Source organism: Carcharodon carcharias, chromosome 14, assembly GCF_017639515.1.
Source record: "Carcharodon carcharias isolate sCarCar2 chromosome 14, sCarCar2.pri, whole genome shotgun sequence".
NCBI classification, from domain to species: Eukaryota; Metazoa; Chordata; class Chondrichthyes; order Lamniformes; family Lamnidae; genus Carcharodon; species Carcharodon carcharias.
The window spans coordinates 51,143,092-51,164,524 of NC_054480.1; the positions used below are offsets into that span (position 1 = coordinate 51,143,092).

The 21,433-nt window shown below is 38.9% G+C and overlaps 1 protein-coding gene across 1 annotated transcript in view; it reads left to right on the forward strand.

The window, feature by feature from the left end:
* Positions 1-6,581, forward strand: part of LOC121286780 (partitioning defective 6 homolog beta-like) — a 73,649-nt gene extending 67,068 nt beyond the window's left edge. The window contains exon 3 of the mRNA XM_041203819.1: positions 2,122-6,581. Coding sequence (XP_041059753.1) covers positions 2,122-2,963 — 842 coding nt within the window. The 3' untranslated portion in view covers positions 2,964-6,581. The remainder of the gene's footprint in view (positions 1-2,121) is intronic.
* Positions 6,582-21,433: the final 14,852 nt, after the last annotated feature.

The following is a 21,433-nucleotide window of genomic DNA, read 5'->3' on the forward strand; positions in this document are numbered from 1 at the left end:
AAGTATAATATCTCCTAACTAGTAAAGTGGAAGCAAATTCTGCATTTTTTTTAACAAAAACAAAAATTGCTGGAAAAACTCAGCAGGTCTGACAGCATCTGTAGAGAGGAAGACAGAGTTAACGTTTCGAGTCCCGTATGAATCTTCATCAGAACTAAAGAAAAATAGAAATGTGGTGAAATATAAGCTGTTTAAGGGGGCGTTGGACAGGTGAAGCTGGATAGAGGCCAGTGATAGGTGGAGGCAAAGGAGAGATTGTCAAAGATTTTTTTAAGTTGGATCCTTGCCATTTCAGTTCATTTGGCCTATTTATAATTTCTTTCCTTCTAGTTTGATTTTCTTATTGTTATCTTGGTTCATTCAAATCCCTTCTCTCAAGGCTTGCTTTTTCTTCCCCCGCCCTTTGTTTAAATTTGATACCTCTCTGGGTTTAAAATAAGTGGCTCATTCACTGCTTCTGTTGGCTGATTAAATACTTTGTATTTTTTCTTAACTAATGTGGTACAGGTACTAAAACATAATGTGACTAGGATAGTTGTTTATATTGGTAGTGATTAAAAATAAATGGTAACATTGATAAGGCCCAAAGAATGTGGTTACATTTGTGCTTGAACTAGTCCATGGTTTAATTTCTTCGTCATAAAACATAAGGTTGCACCAGCTGACTTGCATACAAACCAACAAAGCTAAAAGTTATCACATACAAATAAGTGGAACGGTATTGCATAGAAATTTACAGAAATTTACGCACCATCTGGCTCAAATTATTTATGCTCCTGCACACAAGCTTTCTCCCACCCTACTTCAACTGACCCTATCAGCATACTCTTCTACTCCTTCTCTGTCATGTGTTTATCTAGCTTCCTCTTTAATGCATTTGTGCTATTTGATTCAACTACCCCACATGGTAGCAAGTTCCACATTTTCAGCACTCTCTGGGTAAAGAATTTTTTCCTGAATTCCTTATTGGATTTACTAATGACTTGTCTTATCCAAGACCTCAATACTTGGACTCTTCCACAAAAAGAAGTAACTTCTCTGCATCTAATCTGTCAAACCCCTTTAAAATTTTAAAGATCTCTATTGGCTCATCCATCAGCCTTTTCCTTTCTAGAGAAAAAAGCCCAGCACGTTCAATCTTTCCTGTAAGATCTCTTGAGCTTATGAGCAGTTCCTGTTGAGCACAAAGGAAATGCAGAAATGCAGATAATTGACAGCTTGGCACTGCACCATGTTGAGTTCTTAATCTCAGTTGGTCTGTAAAGTTTAAATGTTCCACAGTAGTACAGTAGTGGCACAGGAGGGAAAGGAATCAACCCAACATGCTCTTGCAAACCTAATGACTGGTTGCAATGTGTTATTAGTGGATGCCCTGCAATTATGCTTTGGTCTCCATTTGGGAAGCAGGATTTGATTTCTGAATTTTTTTGAAGAATGTAGAATTGGATAATCGCCACATGTGAAACTATTGGCCTACACTACAGTATGATGCAACTGAGTTTTTCACACTGTTTGAACATTCGATAATCTCTCTTGTAAGGCAATGTACAGACTTAAACTTTTAAATTTATAAATATTACAACTTTTAAACTGGTTTGTGTTTCCTGTCTAGCAGCTTTTGAGTATAGCAGTGACTTATTTGAACCATAAATGTCTGAAAGCAATGCAGTCATACACTATCAATTTGCCCATTCTGTAGCAAGGACTTAATCAGAAAACAAAACAGCTATCAGCATTCTTGGGATTACTAAACACTTTCTTAACAAAAGTAGTAAAGAGGAGTTTGCCTTTGCATGAAAATTCTGTTGTCAGAAAAAATAGCACTCTGTATACCAGCAAATATTTCGGGTTTAAAAAAATCAAAGGATTATAGTTCTGGAATGTTGCTAACACACATTTTGGTTAAACAGGTTAAGTTGTTTCCTCGTGTAAAGGGAGAGAGTGAAAATTGGTGAATGAGTCACTGAGCTATCATGAAATTATGGATAACCTTCAATTTTAATATCGAAGTATTTTCCATAGACACAGTTTGAAGTTGCCACAGAAGATTTAGACATTTACAACTTGCTCATTTAATGTGTTGAAAAGCATGAGATACTCATTTTTGTTTCATTTTTGCAGAGGATGCTGATTATAGTGCCTTTGGTACAGACACTTTAACACGGAAAAAGAACGTCTTGTCAAATGTACTGCGTCCTGACAACCGAAAGAAACCTCCAATTGCCATCAGCTTGCCACGTGATTTCCGCCCAGTGTCTTCAATCATTGATGTGGATGTTCTTCCAGAAACCCATCGAAGAGTGCGGCTATATAAACATGGGTCTGATAAACCACTAGGGTTCTATATCCGTGATGGCTCAAGTGTCCGAGTAACTCCCCACGGGCTTGAAAAAGTCCCTGGAATTTTCATCTCTAGATTGGTGCAGGGGGGATTGGCTGAAAGCACTGGTCTATTGGCTGTGAATGATGAAGTTCTTGAGGTGAATGGTATTGAAGTATCGGGTAAAAGCCTTGATCAGGTGACTGATATGATGATTGCGAATAGCCACAATCTTATCATAACTGTGAAACCAGCGAATCAAAGAAATAATGTGAGGATCAGTCGGACTTCTGGTAGCTCAGGCCAGTCCACTGACAGTGGTACTAGCCATCCCACTTTTATGGCGTCCCCACATGTTATGCAGAATTTCCATTCGGAAGAAGTGGACAGTGATGAAGAAGCAGATATAGTCATCGAGGGCAGTGATGAGCCACAGCACATTCCTGTGGCAACTTCTGCCAGTGCTAGCGTAGTATCCTTAACAAAAAGTGTCAATGATCATGGTTTAACTCCAAATGGCTCTGTTGCCAGCAGCGAAGGAAATATACATACATTAGCTGCCGCCACAAAAATGGATCCTGTGGAAAAGGAGGATGTGAATAGGCGAAGCATGGAGGAGGATGGCACTGTTATTACACTATAGGTTTCTTAACCTGCACTTAAAGGTGCCAATTATATTTGTTTTTAAGGCAGCCTGTTATGGTTTTTATGTGCTATAAAGGAATTTTTTGTTATAACTTGCAAACTGCTGCATGCGTGAAATGAGCAGCATAATGTCTCCAGAAGAATACAAAACTTGATGGAGTAATGAAATTTTCACTGTGTGGGCCCATTCTTTTCCTTTTGTGTGCAAATATTTTAAAATATTTTCAGAGAACCGCAACTTTTAGGAAGGAGAAACATAAAAGCCCTCCCTCCCAAAAAGATATAATTAAGAAAAAGAAAGGTGACCAACATTGCCCTATCTGAATGATGATCTGATCATTTACTTATTGTAGAAACACACCAAGATCTGACTATTTACAGTACAATTCCTAGAACTGATCATTCTATTTCCTTTTCAGTTCCTGATTAGAATACTTGAAAACCAAAAAAAAGCTTTAACCTAACCAGAGTCTTAACTCCTTCAGCATGCTTGTTTCTCTCCCCCATCCCCCATTTTAGATTTTGTTGCATGTGTGCTTGTAAGGCATTATTAGGCACTTTCTGTAACTAGTATGTTTAACCTACAGTGACTGCACAGCAAAATGGGATTAGGAAGAATTGTAAATTTCATCATACTCCTGTAATTTTATAATTACTATTCAATTCCTTATAAAAGTGCATGTTGTAGAGGCTGATGTGCAAAATCCAGTTTTTTTTTTGTAACCATTTAGATAAAGTATACTGCTCAACTTAAAGGAGCAGCAAGTTTTATAATTATGGCTCAAAACAGACCAACTAAAGTACTAACAATACCAATAGGCTATGTTAGCTCATTAAAATTGACTTCTTATACTAGAATTGTATATGTTTGCAAAGAACTATTTTGATATTCATTACCAGAGAGTATTCCTAGCTGGCTGTTTTTTTTTTGAAAAAAAAACAATGAGAATGCCCTCTGAGCTGCTAATAATGTGAAAGTGGAATTGAGCCAGGAAATAAAAGCTTAACAGCGCTGGTACCCACAAGTAAGGCATAAAATTCTTGTGTTGTGCATAGATTTTATAAAAACTAAATCAAATAGACTCAATTGTCATCTTCAGCAAATATCTGGCACAAGCATATGGCCTCCTTCCGTGCTGTAAACATCTATGGTTAACATACTTCAGAATTGAGTAGATGAAATTAGAACAGAAATTAAGTTTTGCTTAAAACACAAACTGACCAGGAACTCAACAAATCTACTGTTTGGACATAAACATTGTGTTGAAGTTACCAGTATTTCCTTCGGATGTCCTGGGTATATACTGTAGAATAGCATGGCTCCAAGCAGGAAAAAAGTAACTCTTGTTATTTATTACCCCAATTTGCTAAGGATTTTGTATTCTAGTCCACTTTGCTTAGTTTGTTGATTATTGCTTGGGGATGGGGGGGGTGGAATACAAGATTTTTACAAATGTTTTTTCTTCTTGGGTTCTCATAAGTATAGTTTGCATTTTATGAAACCATGACATGTGTACTGTTAAAAGTAATTCTGAAGTTACATTTTCATCCTCCTGGCTTTATAGTTTCTCAGATTTCAAATAGATTTAATATTAATATCAAATCTGCAGTGCCATTTTATTCTGTACTTGGCAAATGTGGGAGGTCTCTACTTCTAACAAGCAATTCACAGTCGGACATGAAATACTTTAGGATCATTGGAGGGAGATCTAATGTGGGAGAGGAGTTGTTTGCTGATCTTTTACAGGTGTCTAGGTAAATAGTTGTAATGTAAATGCTTACTGTGTACAATCCTTTTGGAGGCTATTAATGTTGAAAAAATTCCAAGCACCCAGTAATTAACTGACACAACTACACCATAAGATTTCATGTTTTTAAACAAAAACAAACTTTATTGTATACAAAAAAAACAAGGCAAGCACCAATAACAATACTACAGCTTATAAAGACTGATGCTATAAACTCATTTCTGCTTGTTACTTCTCCTCAAGAGTTCCCTTGTACATTACAAGAATCTTGAAGGTTCATTTACTTTTCCTGGGACCAATTCGCAGGGTATGTCCCAGATCTCTGAAATTCACTTTAATTCCCCTCAGTGTTCCAGCTATTCTCTGAGGTAATATTTTATGGGGGTCCTTCAGTTAGACTTTTGGTTAAGCATCACTCCAATTTTTATTTAATACATCACAACTGTGAACGTCTCGGCTCCTTGTTCTGGTAGCTGGAAATTGCTGGCAATATATAATTTTCTTAAATGCATTTTTAGTTACGCAAGGATTTTTTTCAAGTCTGCCACTGTGTTTTGTGCACTTGCACTCTATATATTGGGGTCAAGCAGCAGCCAACTGGACAGGTGTGAGGCAAGGGAAGCTGCTGCAAATTCTGCATACTTGCATGGAAGCAAATTTGCCTGGATCGGCTCAGGAACCCTTAATAAAGGTGCTAATTGATTTGGAAGTACAGCTAATGTTTCAGGCTACTTAGCAACGATACATTGATCTTGTACAGATCCTTCCACTAAGAATGCAGATTTAATTTTTTTATTAAAAAATAAGTTATGTTAACATTTGAATATACCTTTTAAAACCGTGGCTGATCTGTTTGTGTTTCGAATTCCACATTCCAATCTGCACCCGATAACCTTTGGTTCCCTCACCTAACAAGGATCCTCTGCCTTAAAAATATTCAATGACCCCGCCTCCACCGCCTTCTGAGGCAGAGTTCCAAAGCCACACAACTCTGAGAGAAAAAAATTCTCCTCATCTTTGTCCTAAAAGGGCAGCCCCTAATTTTAAAACAGTGCCCCCTAGTTCTGGACTCACCCATAAGAGGAAATATCCTTTCCACACCCACTTTGTGAATATCTTTCAGGACCTTATATACTTCAATTAAGTCACCCCTAACCCTTCTAAACTCCAGTGGAAAAATCCCAGCCTGTCCAATCTTTCCTCATATGACAACCCACTCATTCCAGGTACCAATCTAGTAAGCCTCCTCTGAACCGTCTCCAATGTATTTACATCTTCCTTAAATGAGGAGGCTAAAATTACACACACTATTCGAGATGAGGTCTCACCAATGCCCTGTAGAACTGAAGCATAGCATCCTTACTTCTATGTTCAATTCCTCTAGTAATAATGGATTGCATTCTATTAGCCTTCTTAATTACTTGCTGTACCTGCATACTCATTTTTGTGACTCATGCACTAGAATATCTAGATCCCTGTGCAGCTCAGAATTCTGCACCTATTCTCCATTTAAGTAATACTCTCCTTTTGTATTCTTCCTGCCAAAGTGAACAACTTCACATTTTCCCACATTATACTCCATCTGCCGTATTTTTGCCCACTCAGTCAACCTATCTACATCAACCTGCAACCTTATGACCTCTTCTCAGCATACTTTGCTACCTATCTTTGTGTCAACTGCAAATCTAGCTATCATGCCCTTACTCCCCTCATCTAAGTCATTGATATAAATTGTAAAACATTGAGGCCCCAGCACAGACCCGTGCGGGACTCCACTGGTCACACTGTGCCAATCAGGGAAAAAAAAACATTTATGCATTCTCTTTTCTGCCAGCCAGCCAATCTTCTATCCATGCTAATGCGTTACCCTGTATGCCATGAGATTTCATTTTCCGCAAAGACTTTTCATGTGGCACCTTATCAAATGTCTTCTGGAAATCTAAGTATAGCATGTCTACAGGCTCCCCTTTATCCACAGCGCACATTACCCCTTCAAAGAACTCCAACAAGTTGGTTAAACATGATCTCTCCTTCGCAAAACCATGCTGACTCTTCTCAATTACCTTGAGTTTCTCTAAGTGCCCAGCTATGATCGATTCTAACACCTTCCCTACAACTGACATCAAGCTAACTCGCCTATAGTTTCCTGTTTTCTGCCTCCCTCCAATCTTGAATAGAGGGGTTATATTTGCTATTTTGCAGTCTGATGGAACCTTTCCAGAATATAGGGAACTTTGGAAAGTTAACACCAACGAATCTAATTATCTCATTAGCCGCCTCTTTTAAGACCCTAGGATGAAGTCCATCAGGACCTGGAGACTTGTCAGCCCGCAGCTCCATCAGTTTGCTCAGTACTGCTTCCCTAGTGATTGTAATTTCACCAAGTTCCCCTCTCCCTTCCACCTCCTGATTTACAGCTATAACTGGAATGTTTTTTGTAGCCCCTGAAATGAAAACATAAGCAAAATATTTGTTCATTTCATCTGCCATTTCCTTATTATCTATTAACTCCCCATTGACACTCTCTAGAGGACCAACACTCACTTCACTTACTCGTTTCCTTTTTAATACCTGTAGAAACTCTTGCTATTAGCTTTTACATTTCTAGCTACATTTACATTTCCTCTCATACTCTAATTTCTTACTCCTGATTAACCTTTTAGTCATTCTCTGCCGTTCTTTATATTCTGACCTGCCACTCATCTTTGTGCAGTTATATGCTTTTTCCTCGAGTTTGATGCTTTCCTTAACTACATTAGTTAACCAAGATGGTGGGTCCTCCCTTTGGAATTTTCCTTTATAGTAGGAATATATGTATTCTGAGCATTCTGAATTACCCTTTAAATGTTTGGCACTGCTTCTCTATTCTCTAGCCTAATATCCCAGTTCACTTCATCTAGCTTTGCTTTCATGCCCACATAGCTGCCCTCATTTAAGTTTAAAATACGAGTTTTAGAACCACTCCTCCCTTTCAAACTGGATGTAAAATTCAATCATATTGTGGATCGTTGCTACTTAGGGGTGTCTTCACTCTGAGGCCACTAATTAACTTACCACATTACACAATACCAAGTCTAATATAATCTGTGCTCTGGTTGGTTCCAGAACATGCTGCTCTAAGAAACTATCCCCAAAGTATCCTACGAACTCATCATCCAGGCTACTGCTGCCAATTTGATTTTTCCAGTTTGTGTAGATTAAAGTCACCTGTGATTACTGCATTCCCATTATCACAAGCACCCAATATTTCTTCTTATATACTTTGTCCTACATTGTGATTACTGTTAGGAAGCTTGTGGACCACTCCCACTAGTGACTTCTTTCCCCTGCTATTCCTCCAAACCAATTCTACATCCTGATCATCTGAACCAAGGTCATCTCACAAATATCATCTTTGATCAAAAGTGCTACCCCTCCACATTAACCTAGCTTCCCATTCTTCTTAGAACACTTAGCAAGCATTCTAATCACAATTAGCCTATACATTTATGGCAAACTGATCCTTTTACTTGAATGCACAAAAAAAATATTTTTCTAAGACAGGCCTTGTTGAACTCAATAGTGTTCAAGGTATGAACTTGCCACTTTGTGAAGAGGAACCTTTTTGGCCAATCAAACCACATTGGATTCTGACTGAAGATTCTCAAATTTCTCTAGTTAATATTGAACATCTGAAACTACAGTGAAATCCTATTGAGCTTGGTTTCAATTAGCTGTATTTTTAAAAATGCATGTTAATTTGCTTTGCATTCTGCCAAAGAGTGATGGATATGTATTCACACAAGTGTTCTCTTTGCTCATCTCAGCCATTCCATCCATAATTGAGTGGTGTTGAGCTAATACCAGGGTTCTCTCAAAGGGATGGAAAGAACATGTAGTAGTAGACTCTGTCTGCCATTCTTGCCCAGCTGCTAGAATAAGAGAACCACTAGTTTAAAGCTGCTATTTTAGAGAAACCCAGAGCTGGCAGTTATGAGATGCATTCTATGGTCTGCATCAGCTACTGGCCAATGCACAATGTTCGCAAATAGCTTTAAAACGTTCCTCTCTGATCCAAGCTGTTGTCTGAGAAAAAATTGTTTGTTTTGCACGTGTACTTGTACTGAAGCAAAGTGCCACTTCCTTGAGGTGATTGTTTCTGGGAATCCAGTCCAGTTAACTTTACTCCAAACTTGACAGCTTATGTTGGTGAAACTGAAAATACTTTCTACTGACAACCTGCAATATAATATTTCTGTCAATGCGCCTCATGAAATGGCTCATAAATTGTGGGCTCAACAAAATAATTGGAGTTGATCTTTTCCCAAATTGCTTTTGAGGAGATCAGGCTTTACATGGAATAATTTTCAATCTCTTGTTCTATCTTAATTTACCTCCACAGTAATTCTAAACTAAAACCTGTTACAACTATTGTAATTTATTGAGGCAGACAAAATTTAAAGCTAAACAAAAGCATTTCTAATTGCCTTTTAATGCAGCTTTGTACACCTATACACTAATTTCAATTTTTAAGAGGCATCTTTTTTAAACATCATTCAGTGTTTTATGGACAAGTCAGTTCACTATGCTCAATAAATTCAAAATTGCATTCATCCATGTCAAAAGAACTTCATGTTCCTTTGCTACTGGGATGAGCACAATCTGTCAAATGCCTTCCTGAGATGAAATGTATAAGTCTAAATTGTATGCTTGGAATTCTGACTCGTGCATACGTTTATGAGAGACAACAAAAAAATAATTTGCTGAAAACTCGTTTGTATTAAAATAGTGACACTAGCAAAAAGTAGTCAAATTAAACAGAAAATATTAAGTATTTAAATTTAGGTAAATTGGCACGCATATACCTAAGGTGGCTAACTTCCTCAAATGAATGTAATGCTTTAAAACCATCATTGTAAAGAAACAATTCTTGTAGCTTTTAGTAATGCTTTAAAATTAGAAGTTGAGCTGCTAAAGAGCTTTGTTAGTTTTCTCAGTAGCCTCATAATTACATCACAAATTACTGGATGTAATTTAAGAGACTTGACCTTGAATCTGGACTGTTTTGACCTTGAGTTTCTCGATAGTTAAGGACCCCCTCATTTTTAAGTACGCATATCTTGATGAGTTAAGAATTCCTCTGGTGCCTCTAGGCTGAACCAGCAATTGAGGAAGATGAAATGTGGGCAATGTTGAAGTGAGGGAAATAGGAAATATTTTCTTTAGATCAATAACTGCAGATAGGCATTTATAAAATTAGCACACTTTCTATATAATGCAGGCATATAAGCCATACAGTGTTTCTAGCATTATATATATAATAAAGATACATATGTTGTATGTAATATATATATTTCTTTTAAAGTAAAGATGAGGCAATTTTGTAGCAATTTTCGAAAATGCTACTTTAGTGCACACTGAAAATCCTTCAAGTTCTTCACTTTCACTATTCTATGCTACTTATTTTAAAATCTAAATTTAAAAGCCATTCTTTGTTGTGTAAGCTTAACACTAAATAGGGTCAGTAATACCCTGTATGGTCCTAATCACAATGCTACTGAAATATTTAATTGCCTTAATGAAGAAAGACATTTTTTAATATGGATGGTAGTTATATGCTTATGTCTGAAATATGACGACATGGAATATAAACAAACTACAATTTTGCTGAAGTGAGGTAGTTTATATTTCAAGTAAGTAATCCTGCTGAACCTACATGGAAATAATGTACACCTCTTTCTCCCCGCCCCCCCAAGCTAATTAATTGACAGCTACATGATCAGTTGAGTTAAAAAGCTTAAAAAAAATTGCTTTACTCCATAATGAAGGGGGAATGTTTCTTTTGTATCAAAACATGATGGTCAGTCTGCAAAATCACTTTTAAATTATAACTGGACATACAATATATGAAATGCACTTGCTTTGACCTATTCATGACGACACTGGACAAGTTTCAAATTTTCTGAACTATAACTTAAAAACCATTATCTTTGGTTACCCTGATGTAAAATATTTTCAATGAAGCATGCTGTTCCTTTTTACAAACTAAATACATGAGTGCAAAATCAGAGTTGGTACTATTCAGAACACAGTAATACTCGTCAATTCATTGACCAACTGGCTAATGGATCAAATAGTTTATAGTACCTCTGAAGATATGTATTTTTGCTTGTGAATTTACCCTCTGCTGGCTACTAGCAGTACTACATGTCTTAATATGACCTGCTGAATTCTTTGTGGATTAGTTGTTAGCTCTTTTCTAAAATGACTGCTACAACTGGAGGAAGTTGTTTTAATTGCATGCTTTGAAACAGTGATTCCAAATTATCAAGTTACTTTTATCATCTTGTATAGGATTATGTTATATAAAGTAATTACTAAAATGGGAAAACAAATTGCAGTGACAATGCATTTAGAGCCTTAGTCTTTTCTGTGTCTCATTTACTACCTCTTAGATTTATGTATTAAACACTGCAGTCTGACTTAAAAATCTTGACCAGTTACTATCATTCCAAATAGTTTATATTCCATAATCTGAATATATAACCACAAATTGTTTCTCTTTCAAGCAACTGTAGATGAAAAGCATTTAATGAAAATGTCCATGCTGAGTTGTAGCTGTTTTCTTGTTTGTGAATAATATGCTATGGCTTCATGATTTTTTGTGATTTTTTTTTTTAATGAAAAGATTTGTAAAGAATAGACACAATATCAGTATTTTCTTACCACTGTACAATGTATGTTTATATGATCACACTAAAGAGAAGCTTCACATTTTAGAATCAGAGACTATAGCTTCATGCTTAATATGATATATTTGTATGAACTAGAGAAAATCAGTAGAGGTGTCAACTTTTATTATCGTTTGAGGGCTGGTTTCCCAATACTACATAAAGCATTGTGGTACTTTTTTTAATCTTCCTCTTGTGGGACTAAGACAATAGATTGTGGTCATAATGTACTTCATGCAAATCATGAATTTCTTTTAATAAATATTGCCCGTGAGATGTTGGAACCATTCAACCTTTTTAAAGAAAGATGTCAGAGCAACTTGGAAGTTCAAAGCAAAATGTACAAAGGCAATACAGAAAAACCTGTGAAATGATGGCCTTGATCTGTAAAACCCTAATTTTTGCAGAGTTTGAGCCATCTATAACAATTTCATTGACCAGCTTTTTGAAGTTCTTTGTAGGTACTTGAATTTGTCTAGCAAACTATTCCTTGGTCCAAATAAAACAAATGAGATATTGCACTTTAAATCCCTTTGCTATCCTTTTCACATAGCACAGACTTGGTACCAAATGCCTTCTGTAGAAATGGAAACCGAAAACTTGGCATGTATACTGTTAAATATAACAATAAAAGTTGGTGAATAAACAAATTATTTTGTCTTACTTTGTGATACAGTTGTTTTACTTGTTGAAGATAAACTAACCCTTACAAATGATACCTTTGTTAATTAAATTGGGAATGCTGAAAACTGGAATATATAATGTATGCAATGTGTAATGCACTCTAGGTTGCTGAAAAAGGTGATGTCAAAGCTTTTAGTCTTGCACTCATCAGGACACCACAAGAATACCAATGTAAGTGGGAAACAACATATAATATAAATTGTTTTCCCCTTATATTGGTATTCTTGTGAAGTGCAGACCCAGAGCATTACCCTGGGTCTCTGGATTACCAATCCAGCGACAATACCACTATGCCACCGCCTCTCCAGTAAAGGCAAAGACAAAATTGACAAAGATGTCATGGACACAAGACAAAGGGAGTGTTACTGGTAGTGTTAAGACTAAAGAAGGTGCTGACAGTGGCATAAAGGTAAGATAGCAGAATATGTTAACAGCCAAAGGTCAGCACTCTGTGAAAACAAAACATGGACACAAGTGACAGATGGCCCTGCAGTGACTGTCACTTCAACTACTTTTCAACTAGTAATTTAAACAAATGATTAGTTTATTATGTATTAAGGCTATGTTGCACTCCAAAAGAAAATTTAAAATGTGTAACTCAAGTTCCATTTTATAGTTTTATGCAAACACTAGCATAATCTGTAGACAATGGGCCTTCACAATAATTTAGCTATTCTCAGTCAATGCATTTGTAAACTTTCCTAAAGTTTTATGAATTTGTATTACAAATTGACTATTGAAAAAAAAAATTCGTATGTATAAATTTGTCTAAAGTCAGGAGAATCCTGATGGGTTCTATATGCAACAGATTTTGGTTGCACAGTTCTGATTAAAGTAGTAATAAATGTCAACTGATACAATGTTAGTTTGGTATCTTGCATTAACTTTGCTTCAAAAGAGAGATTTGCTGAGATCACATGAACCCACACATTAAGTTTAGATGAGTTTCCAATTACAATTTATCTATCCCGATGGTGGTGGGGAACCAGTTATCCAGTTATCACTGAGGGGCTAAATCTGTCACAAGATTTCCTAATGTAAAGTTGTGGTAGCATCTCAAAATTTTTGTTGCATAATGAATTTGGATATATAACCTAATTTTAAAATGTTATTTCTGGTTTCCAGCAAACACAGTAAAGTTAAGAACCATCTTCACGAATTCAAAATATATTTGATGCAGTGATTTTAAGGCCATAAACTAATCTGATAAACAATGTTTACTTACAAGAACAGATTATTTGATCTATTTACCTTGTTAGGTTACTGAATGTTTATGATGTTTTATATTCCGGTAATGGAACACAGATTAACTAAAGAACTTTACCGTTCTGAGTGCAATGTTTATTTTCTCTAATCCAACATAACAGCTGGAACATCCATTTTGAGTCATTGAGCTTCTGTACTGTCATGTGCATGGAATTGTTGATGTGGAGCAGGCACTAATTCCTGCTCATATAATTTTTTTCAGTGTTATACTGTATAATAAACATAACCTATGATCAATCACTCAATTTAAACCTGCAATAATGACATGGTGATTAATGTCATCATTTATGTAAAGAAAATGCCTGGTTATGGGGATAAGGCAGGGGAATGGAACCTAGGCAGAATGCTCTTTCAGAGAGCCAGTCCATGCTCGATGGGCCAAATGGCCTCCGTATGCACTGCAAAGATTCTCTGATTCTAACAATATTGTGCACCCTGATTATTGGTCTCCACATGAGGTAGTTGTGATTCTATCAGAGTTATTGGCTTTTGAGAAGGATGGTTTGGATCATTTTCCTATGCTTCGTGTCGGTTTCGGGCTGAATGAGGTTCCTCTTATACTGAGTAACTTGGACATAGGCTGTATTTCTTAAACTATTTATTTGCAACTATTTACAATCAAGGCTGCATGGTAAGTGCACTCTTTTCACAGACTGTTCTGTGACTTGCTCCTTCGGAGTCACTTGGTCATTTGATCTGATGTCATGCTTACTGTTATGACCCAGCAATTGGTAAAGCAGAGTTATTTAAAAATCCCAGAGGGAAACGTCATAACCTATATTTTTATTTTTGAATGTTTGAGATGCAGCTCTAAATTCAAGAATCAGGCCACCAGTTCTCAAGAGGTTTTATATCAAAATATAAGTCATTTATTAATTTACACACAAGTTATACATGGCTACTAATTACTACTATCATATCTTTTAAATTCCCAAATTAATCTCCATTGAGGCAACAGCAATCCATAGACTTTCAGCAGACACCAGGCAAAGCATTTTCACCTTACAAATTCAAAATGAGGTTCCTTTCACTTTGGTTCCTTGCAGACACAGTGGTAGGCTTACAGGCTTTGATGTTACATGCCTCTGCCCTGCTCTCACACAACTGCTGTCAGTTTTACCCAGCACAGGTCACTGAATGTAAATCCTCATTGTATCACCAGCCCCTTTGAACTCCACCACTTCTAACAATAAAACTCCTTTCATAGTATCAATTTTATTAGTAATATAAACATACTGCTAGGTCTCTGCTAGCTAGGTGCCAGATTTCACCCTGCTTCTTGAATGCTCTTTTCAAAAAAAATGCAAATTCGCTTTATCTCTCTTACATCTCAAAACTAGTACACATCAAAGCACCCAAACCAGCTGGCTTTAATCCAATTAAGACATACCCACAGACTAAACCTCTATTTTAAAAGAAAACTATTTTCCAATAATATATACATTAATAGCTTCATGATACTTACATCATTAATATAATTGTCTAATTAACATTAACCCTTTACATTTTCCCCGTGCTCTCCCTCCCCCCACCCCAAGTATAATCTCAAAAAATTATTAAATTTAACAAGCTATTTTGTTAAACTATTTACATTTCCCACTATCTCCCCCAAAGTCTTAACATTACAAATTGAAAATGCTTGGTGCTTTTATGGTCATCCTGACCTTGTCTTTAGTACTCTCGGTCGAGAGTGATGGTCTGTGCTCAGTTCTTGAACATGAGTGTCACTTTTGGTGTTTGATATAGAGTCTCTCTCACCATCCCAATCTTGGTAGTAAGCAAATAAGTTTTTCCTTGCCTCTTCTGTTTCTCCAGAGAACTCCAAGTGGTGTCTGAATGAGATATGATCACAGCTGCTGAGTTTGTTCTAGGTCTGTACCTTCAACCTGCCAGTCTCTTATCCATACTTTTTGCCCAGGTACTAACGTGGATAGTGTTTTTGCTCTGAGTCTAGAATATATAATCTCTCAGTTTATCCTTTAGAGTTCCCTGCTTAAACCTTACAAGCTCATTATCTTCTAAGGTGACGTTAGATCTGAGCTTATGCTGTAATGAAGGAAGTTGAGTCTTTAGGTTTCTCCCCGTTTGTAGTTCTGCTGCGGAAGTCCATTACTTAATGGCATTGTCCTGTAATTAAATAAGTGCAAATCTAGATCATTATTCTTTTTCATAAGCATCTTGATAGTTTTTAAACACCTCTCCTTCAGCCTGCAGATGGTGTGGCGAACTGGTCACATAGTGAAATCTATATTCTTCAGTGAATTGTCCGAAGTGTTCATTTATGAATTGGACTGTTGTCCAAGACTATTTCATCCAGAATACCAAATGGAATAAATATGTTTAAGGCTTTTACCACTGCTTTTGAGGTGGTCATATGGAGTCTGCTGATCTCCAACATAGGACATAACTGTTAGACTTGGTCTGCAACAGGTGGTGAGGGAACCAACAAGAGGGAAAAACATACCTGACCTCACCCTCACCAACCTGCCTGCCGCAGATGCATCTGTCCATGATAGTATCAGTAGGAGTGACCTCCGCACAGTCCTTGTGGAGACGAAGTGCCGGCTTCACATTGAGGATACCCTCCATCGTGTTCTGTGCCACTACCACTGTGCTAAATGGGATAGGTTTCAAGCCGATCTAGCAACTCAACTGGCACCTATGAGGCACTGTTGGCCATAAGCAGCAGCAGAATTGTATTTGAACACAACCTAAGCTCATAGCCCGGCATGTGGCCCACTCTACCATTATCAAGCCAGGGGATTAACCCTGGTTCAATGAAGAGTGCGGGAGGGCATTTCAGGAGCAGCACCAGAAATACCTAAAAGTGAGGTGTCAACCTGGTGAAGCTATAACATAGGATTACTTGTGTGCCAGACAGCATAAGCAGCAAGCAATCAACAAAGCTAAGCGATCTCACAACCAACGGATCAGATCTAAGCTCTGCAGTACTGCCACATCCAGTCGTGAATGGAAGTGGACAATTAAACAACTCATTGGAGAAGGCGGCTCCACAAATATCCCCATCCTTAATGATGGAGGAGCCCAATGCAAAAGATAAGGCTGAAGCATTTGCTACAATCTTCAGCCAGTAGTGCTCAGTGGATGATCCATCTTGGCCTCCTCTGGATGTCCCCAGCATCACAGATGCCAGTCTTCAGCCAATTCAATTCACGCCACATGATATCAAGAAATGGCTGACAGCACTGGATAGTACAAAAGCCATGGGCCCCTGACAATATTCCAACAATAGTACTGAAGACTTGTGCTCAAGAATTTGTTGCACCCCTAGTCAAGCTGTTCCAATATAGCTACACCACTGGCATCTACCCGGCTATGTGGAAAATTGCCCAGGTAGTCCAACCCAGGCAATTACCACCTCATCAGTCTACTCTCGATCATCAGTAAAGTAATGGAAGGGGTCATCAACACTATCAAGTGGCATTTGCTTAGCAATAACCTGCTCACTGACACCCAGTTGGGTTCCACCAAGGCCACTCAGCACCTGACCTCATTACAGCCTTGGTTCAAACACCGACACAAGGCGAGGTGAGAGTGACTGTCCTGGACCTCAAGGCTGCATTTGACTGAGTGTGGCATCAAGGAGTCCTAGCAAAACTGGAGTCAATGGGAATCGGGGAAAACTCTCCACCATATCTAGCATAAAGGAAGATGGTTGTGGTTGTTGAAGGTCAATCACCTCAGCTCCAGGACATCACTGCAGGAGTTCCTCAGGGTAGTGTCCTCGGCCCAACCATCTTCAACTACTTCATCAATGACCTTCCTTCCATCATAAAGTCAGAAGTGGGGATGTTCGCTGATGATTGTGTGCAATGTTCAGCACCATTTTCAACTCCTCAGATACTGAAGCAGTCCATGTGCAAATGCAGCAAGACGTGGACAATATTCAGGCTTAGGCTGACAAGTGGTAAGCAACATTCATGCCACACAAGTGCCAAGCAATGACCATCTCCAAGAAGAGAGAATCTAACCATCACCCCTTGATGTTCAACGGCATTGCCATTAATGAATCCCCCACTATCAACATCCTGCGGGTTACCATTGATCAGAAACTGAACTGGACCAGCCATATAAATACTGTGGCTACAAGAGCAGGTCAGAGGCTAGGAATCCTGCGACGAGTAATTCACCTCCTGACTCCCCAAAGTCTGTCCACCATCTACAAGGCAGGAGTGTGATGAAATACTCCCCACTTGCCTGGATGAGTACAGCTCCCACAATACTCAAGAAGCTTGACACTGTCCAGGACAAAGCAGCCTTCTTGATTAGCATCACATCCACAAACATTCACTCCCTCTGCCACCGACACACAGTAGCAGTATTGTGCATCATCTACAAGATGCACTGCAGGAATTCACCAAGGTTCCTTAGACAGCACCTTCCAAACCCATTGCTATCTAGAAGGACCAATGCAGCAGATAGATGGGAACACCACGACCTGATGTCCCCCTCCAAGCCACTCACCATCCTGACTTGGAAATATATCACCATTCCTTCACTGTCGCGGGTCTAAATCCTGGAACTCCCCTTCTAACAGCACTGTAGGTATACCTACACCACATGGACTGCAGAGGTTCAAGAAGGCAGCTCACCACCACCTTCTCGAGGGAAACTAGGGATGGGCAATAAATGCTGGCCCAGCCAGTGAACCCTTTATTCCATGAATGAATAAAAAAAAGTGAGTAATAATTGACAATATGAGGTAAATTTTCCTTCTGAAATCAAAATTCATTCCTAGATTCATTCCTAGCCTTTGCCAAGTTCTAGACAGAAATGTTGATAGTAGTAATAGTTGTGTAGGTTCTTGGCTGTTGATGGTACAAGTATGACATGTCGAAATAAGCACTTAAGAGTCATAGTCATAGAGGTTTACATCACAGAAAAAGGCCCTTCAGCCCACTGAATCTGTGCTGGTCAAACAAGTACCTAACTATTCTAATCCCATTTTCCAGCACTAGGCCTGTGGCCTTGTATGCTATGGCATTGCAAGTGCACATCCAAATACTACTTAAATGTTATGAAGGTTTCTGCCTTTGCCACCCTTTCAGGTAGTGAGTTCCAGATTCCCACCACCCTCTGGGTGAAAAAATTCTTCCTCACATCCCCTCTAAACCTCCTGCCCCTTACCTTAAATCTATGCCCCCTGGTTATTGATCCCACCACCAAGGGGAAAAGCTCCTTCCTGTCTACCCTATCTATGCCCCTCACAATTTTATACGCCTCAACCACGTCCCTCCCTCAATTTCTCAGCTCCAGCGAAAATAACCCCAGTCTATCCAATCTCTCCTCGTAACTAAAACTCTCCAGCCCAGGCAACATCCTGGTAAATCTCCTCTGTACTCTCTCTAATGCAATCACATTCTTCCTTTAATGCGGATTCCACAACTGCATGCAACACTTTAGCTGTGGTCTAACCAGTGTTTTATACAGTTCCAGCATAACCTTCCTGCTCTTATATTCTATGCCTCGGCTAATAAAAAAGTATCCCATATGCATTCTTAACCACCTTATCTACCTGTCCCGCTACCTTAAGGGACATGCACACCAAGGTCCCTCTGATCCTCGGTACTTCTCAGGGTCCTACCTTTCATCGTGTATTCCCGTGCCTTGTTTGTCCTGCCCAAGTGCATCACCTCACATTTATCCGGATTAAATTCCAATTACCACTGATCAGCCCATCTGACTAGCCCGTCTATATCCTCCTGTAATCTAAGGCTATCCTCCTCACTATTTACCACCCCACCAATTTTCGTGTCATCCGCAAACTTACTGATCAACCCTCCTACATTCAAGTCTATATCGTTTATGTATACCACAAACAGCAAGGGACCCAACACTGATCCCTATGGAACCTCACTGGACTCAGGCATCCAGTCACAAAAATAACTCGACCATCATCCTCTGCTTCCTGCCACTCAGCCAATTCGCCAAATTGCCTTGGATCCCATGGGCTCTTACCTTCATTATCAGTCTCCCATGTAAGATCTTATCAAAACCCTTGCTGAAGTCCAAGTAGACTATGTCAAATGCATTGCCCTCATCTACACACCAGGTCACTTCTTCGAAAAATTCAATCAAATTGGTCAGACATGACCTCCCCTTAATAAAACCATGCTGACTGTCCTTGATTAATCCCTGACTCTCCAAGTGTAGATTAATTCTGTCCCTCAGAATTGCTTCCAATAGTTTCCCCACCACTGAGGTTAGACTGACTGGCCTGTAGTTCCCTGGTTTATCTTTTCCTCCATTCTTGAATAACAGTACCACACTGGCTGTCCTCCAGTCCTCTGAAACCTCCCCTGTGGCCAGAGAGGTATTGAAAATTATTGCCAGCGCCCCTGCTATCTCCTTCCTTGCCTCACTCAACATTTCATCTGAACCTGGGGATTTATCTACTTTTAAGCCTGCCAGACCATTTAGAACCTCCTCTCTTTCTATGCTAATTTCTTTAACTATATCACAGTCCTTCTACCTGATTTCCATTCCCATGTTGTCCCTCTCACTTGTGAACACTGACACAAAGTATTCATTTAGAACCCCACCTACGTCTTCCAGCTCCACACACACATCACTACTATGGTCCTTAATGGGCCCTACTCTCTCCCTAGTTATCTTCTTACTCTTAATGTACTTGTAAAATAACTTTGGATTTTCCTTTATTTTGCCTGCCAATGTTTTTTCATGCCCCCTTTTTGCTCTCCTAATTTCCTTTTTAAGTTTCCCCTCTACACATTCTATAGTCCTATGGGACTTACGCTGTTTTGAGCCCTCGGTATCTGCCATAAGCCTCCCTTTTTCTCTTTATCCAATCCTGTATATCCCTTGACATCCAGGGTTCCCTGGATTTGTTGGTCTCACCCTTTATCTTTACTGGAATATGTTGGCCCTGTACTCTCCCTATTTCCTTTTTGAATGAGTCCCACTGCTCTGATGCAGATTTACCTAAAAGTAGCTGCTCCCAGTCCACTCTGGCCAAATCATATGTGATCTTATTAAAATCAGCCTTCCCCCAATTTAGAACTCTGATTTCTGGCCATCCTTGTCTTTTTCCATAACCACCTTGAAGCTAACAGAGTTATGATCACTATCTGCAAAATGCTCTCCCACTGATACCTCTACCACTTGCCCGGCTTCTCTAAAATTAAGTCCAGGACCGCCCCTGTCTTGTAGGGCTTTCTACGTACGGGCTTGAAAATCTGTCCTGGAGGATTCCGCTCCCTCTAAACCTATCACACTATGACTAACCCAGTTCATGTCGGGGAAGTTGAAATCCCCCACTATTACTACCCTATTATTTTTACACTATTCTGAAATTTGCCTACATATCTGCTCTTCTATTTCTCTCTGACTGTTTGGGGCCTATAGTATACTTCCAGCAATGTGATTGTTCCCTTTTCGTTTTTCAGTTTTACCCATATAGCTTCATTTTAGGAGCCTTCTAAGACGTCACCCCTCCTTACTGCTGTAATTGATCCCTTGATCAATATTGCAATACCCCCTCTTTTACCTCCTTCCCTGTCTTGCCTGAAGACCCTATATCCTGGAATATTGAGCTGCCAATCCTGCCCCTCTCTCATGAATCTGTGACAGCAATGACATCAGACTTCCATGTGTTAATTTGAGCCATCAACTCATCTGTCTTATTAGTCAGACTCCTTGCATTAAAATAAATACCATCCAACCTTGCCAAACTCCCTTGTGCTTTAACTGGCCGATAATTTCTATGCCTTCCAGACTCACTTGCTCCTCTCAGGATCCCATCCCCCTGCCAAGTTAGTTTAAACTCTCCCCAACAGCACTAACAAACCTCCCCGTAAGGATGTTGGTTCCATTCCGGTTCAGGTGCAACCCGTCCGCCTTGTACAGGTCCACCACCACCCCCAGAAACGGTCCCAGAAATCTAAAGCCCTCTCTCCTGCACCATCTCTCCAGCCACGCATTCATCTGGACTAACCTATTTCTATACTCACTAGTGCGTGGCACCGGAAGTAATCCAGAGATTACTACCTTTTGAGGTCATGTTTTTTAATGTGCATCCT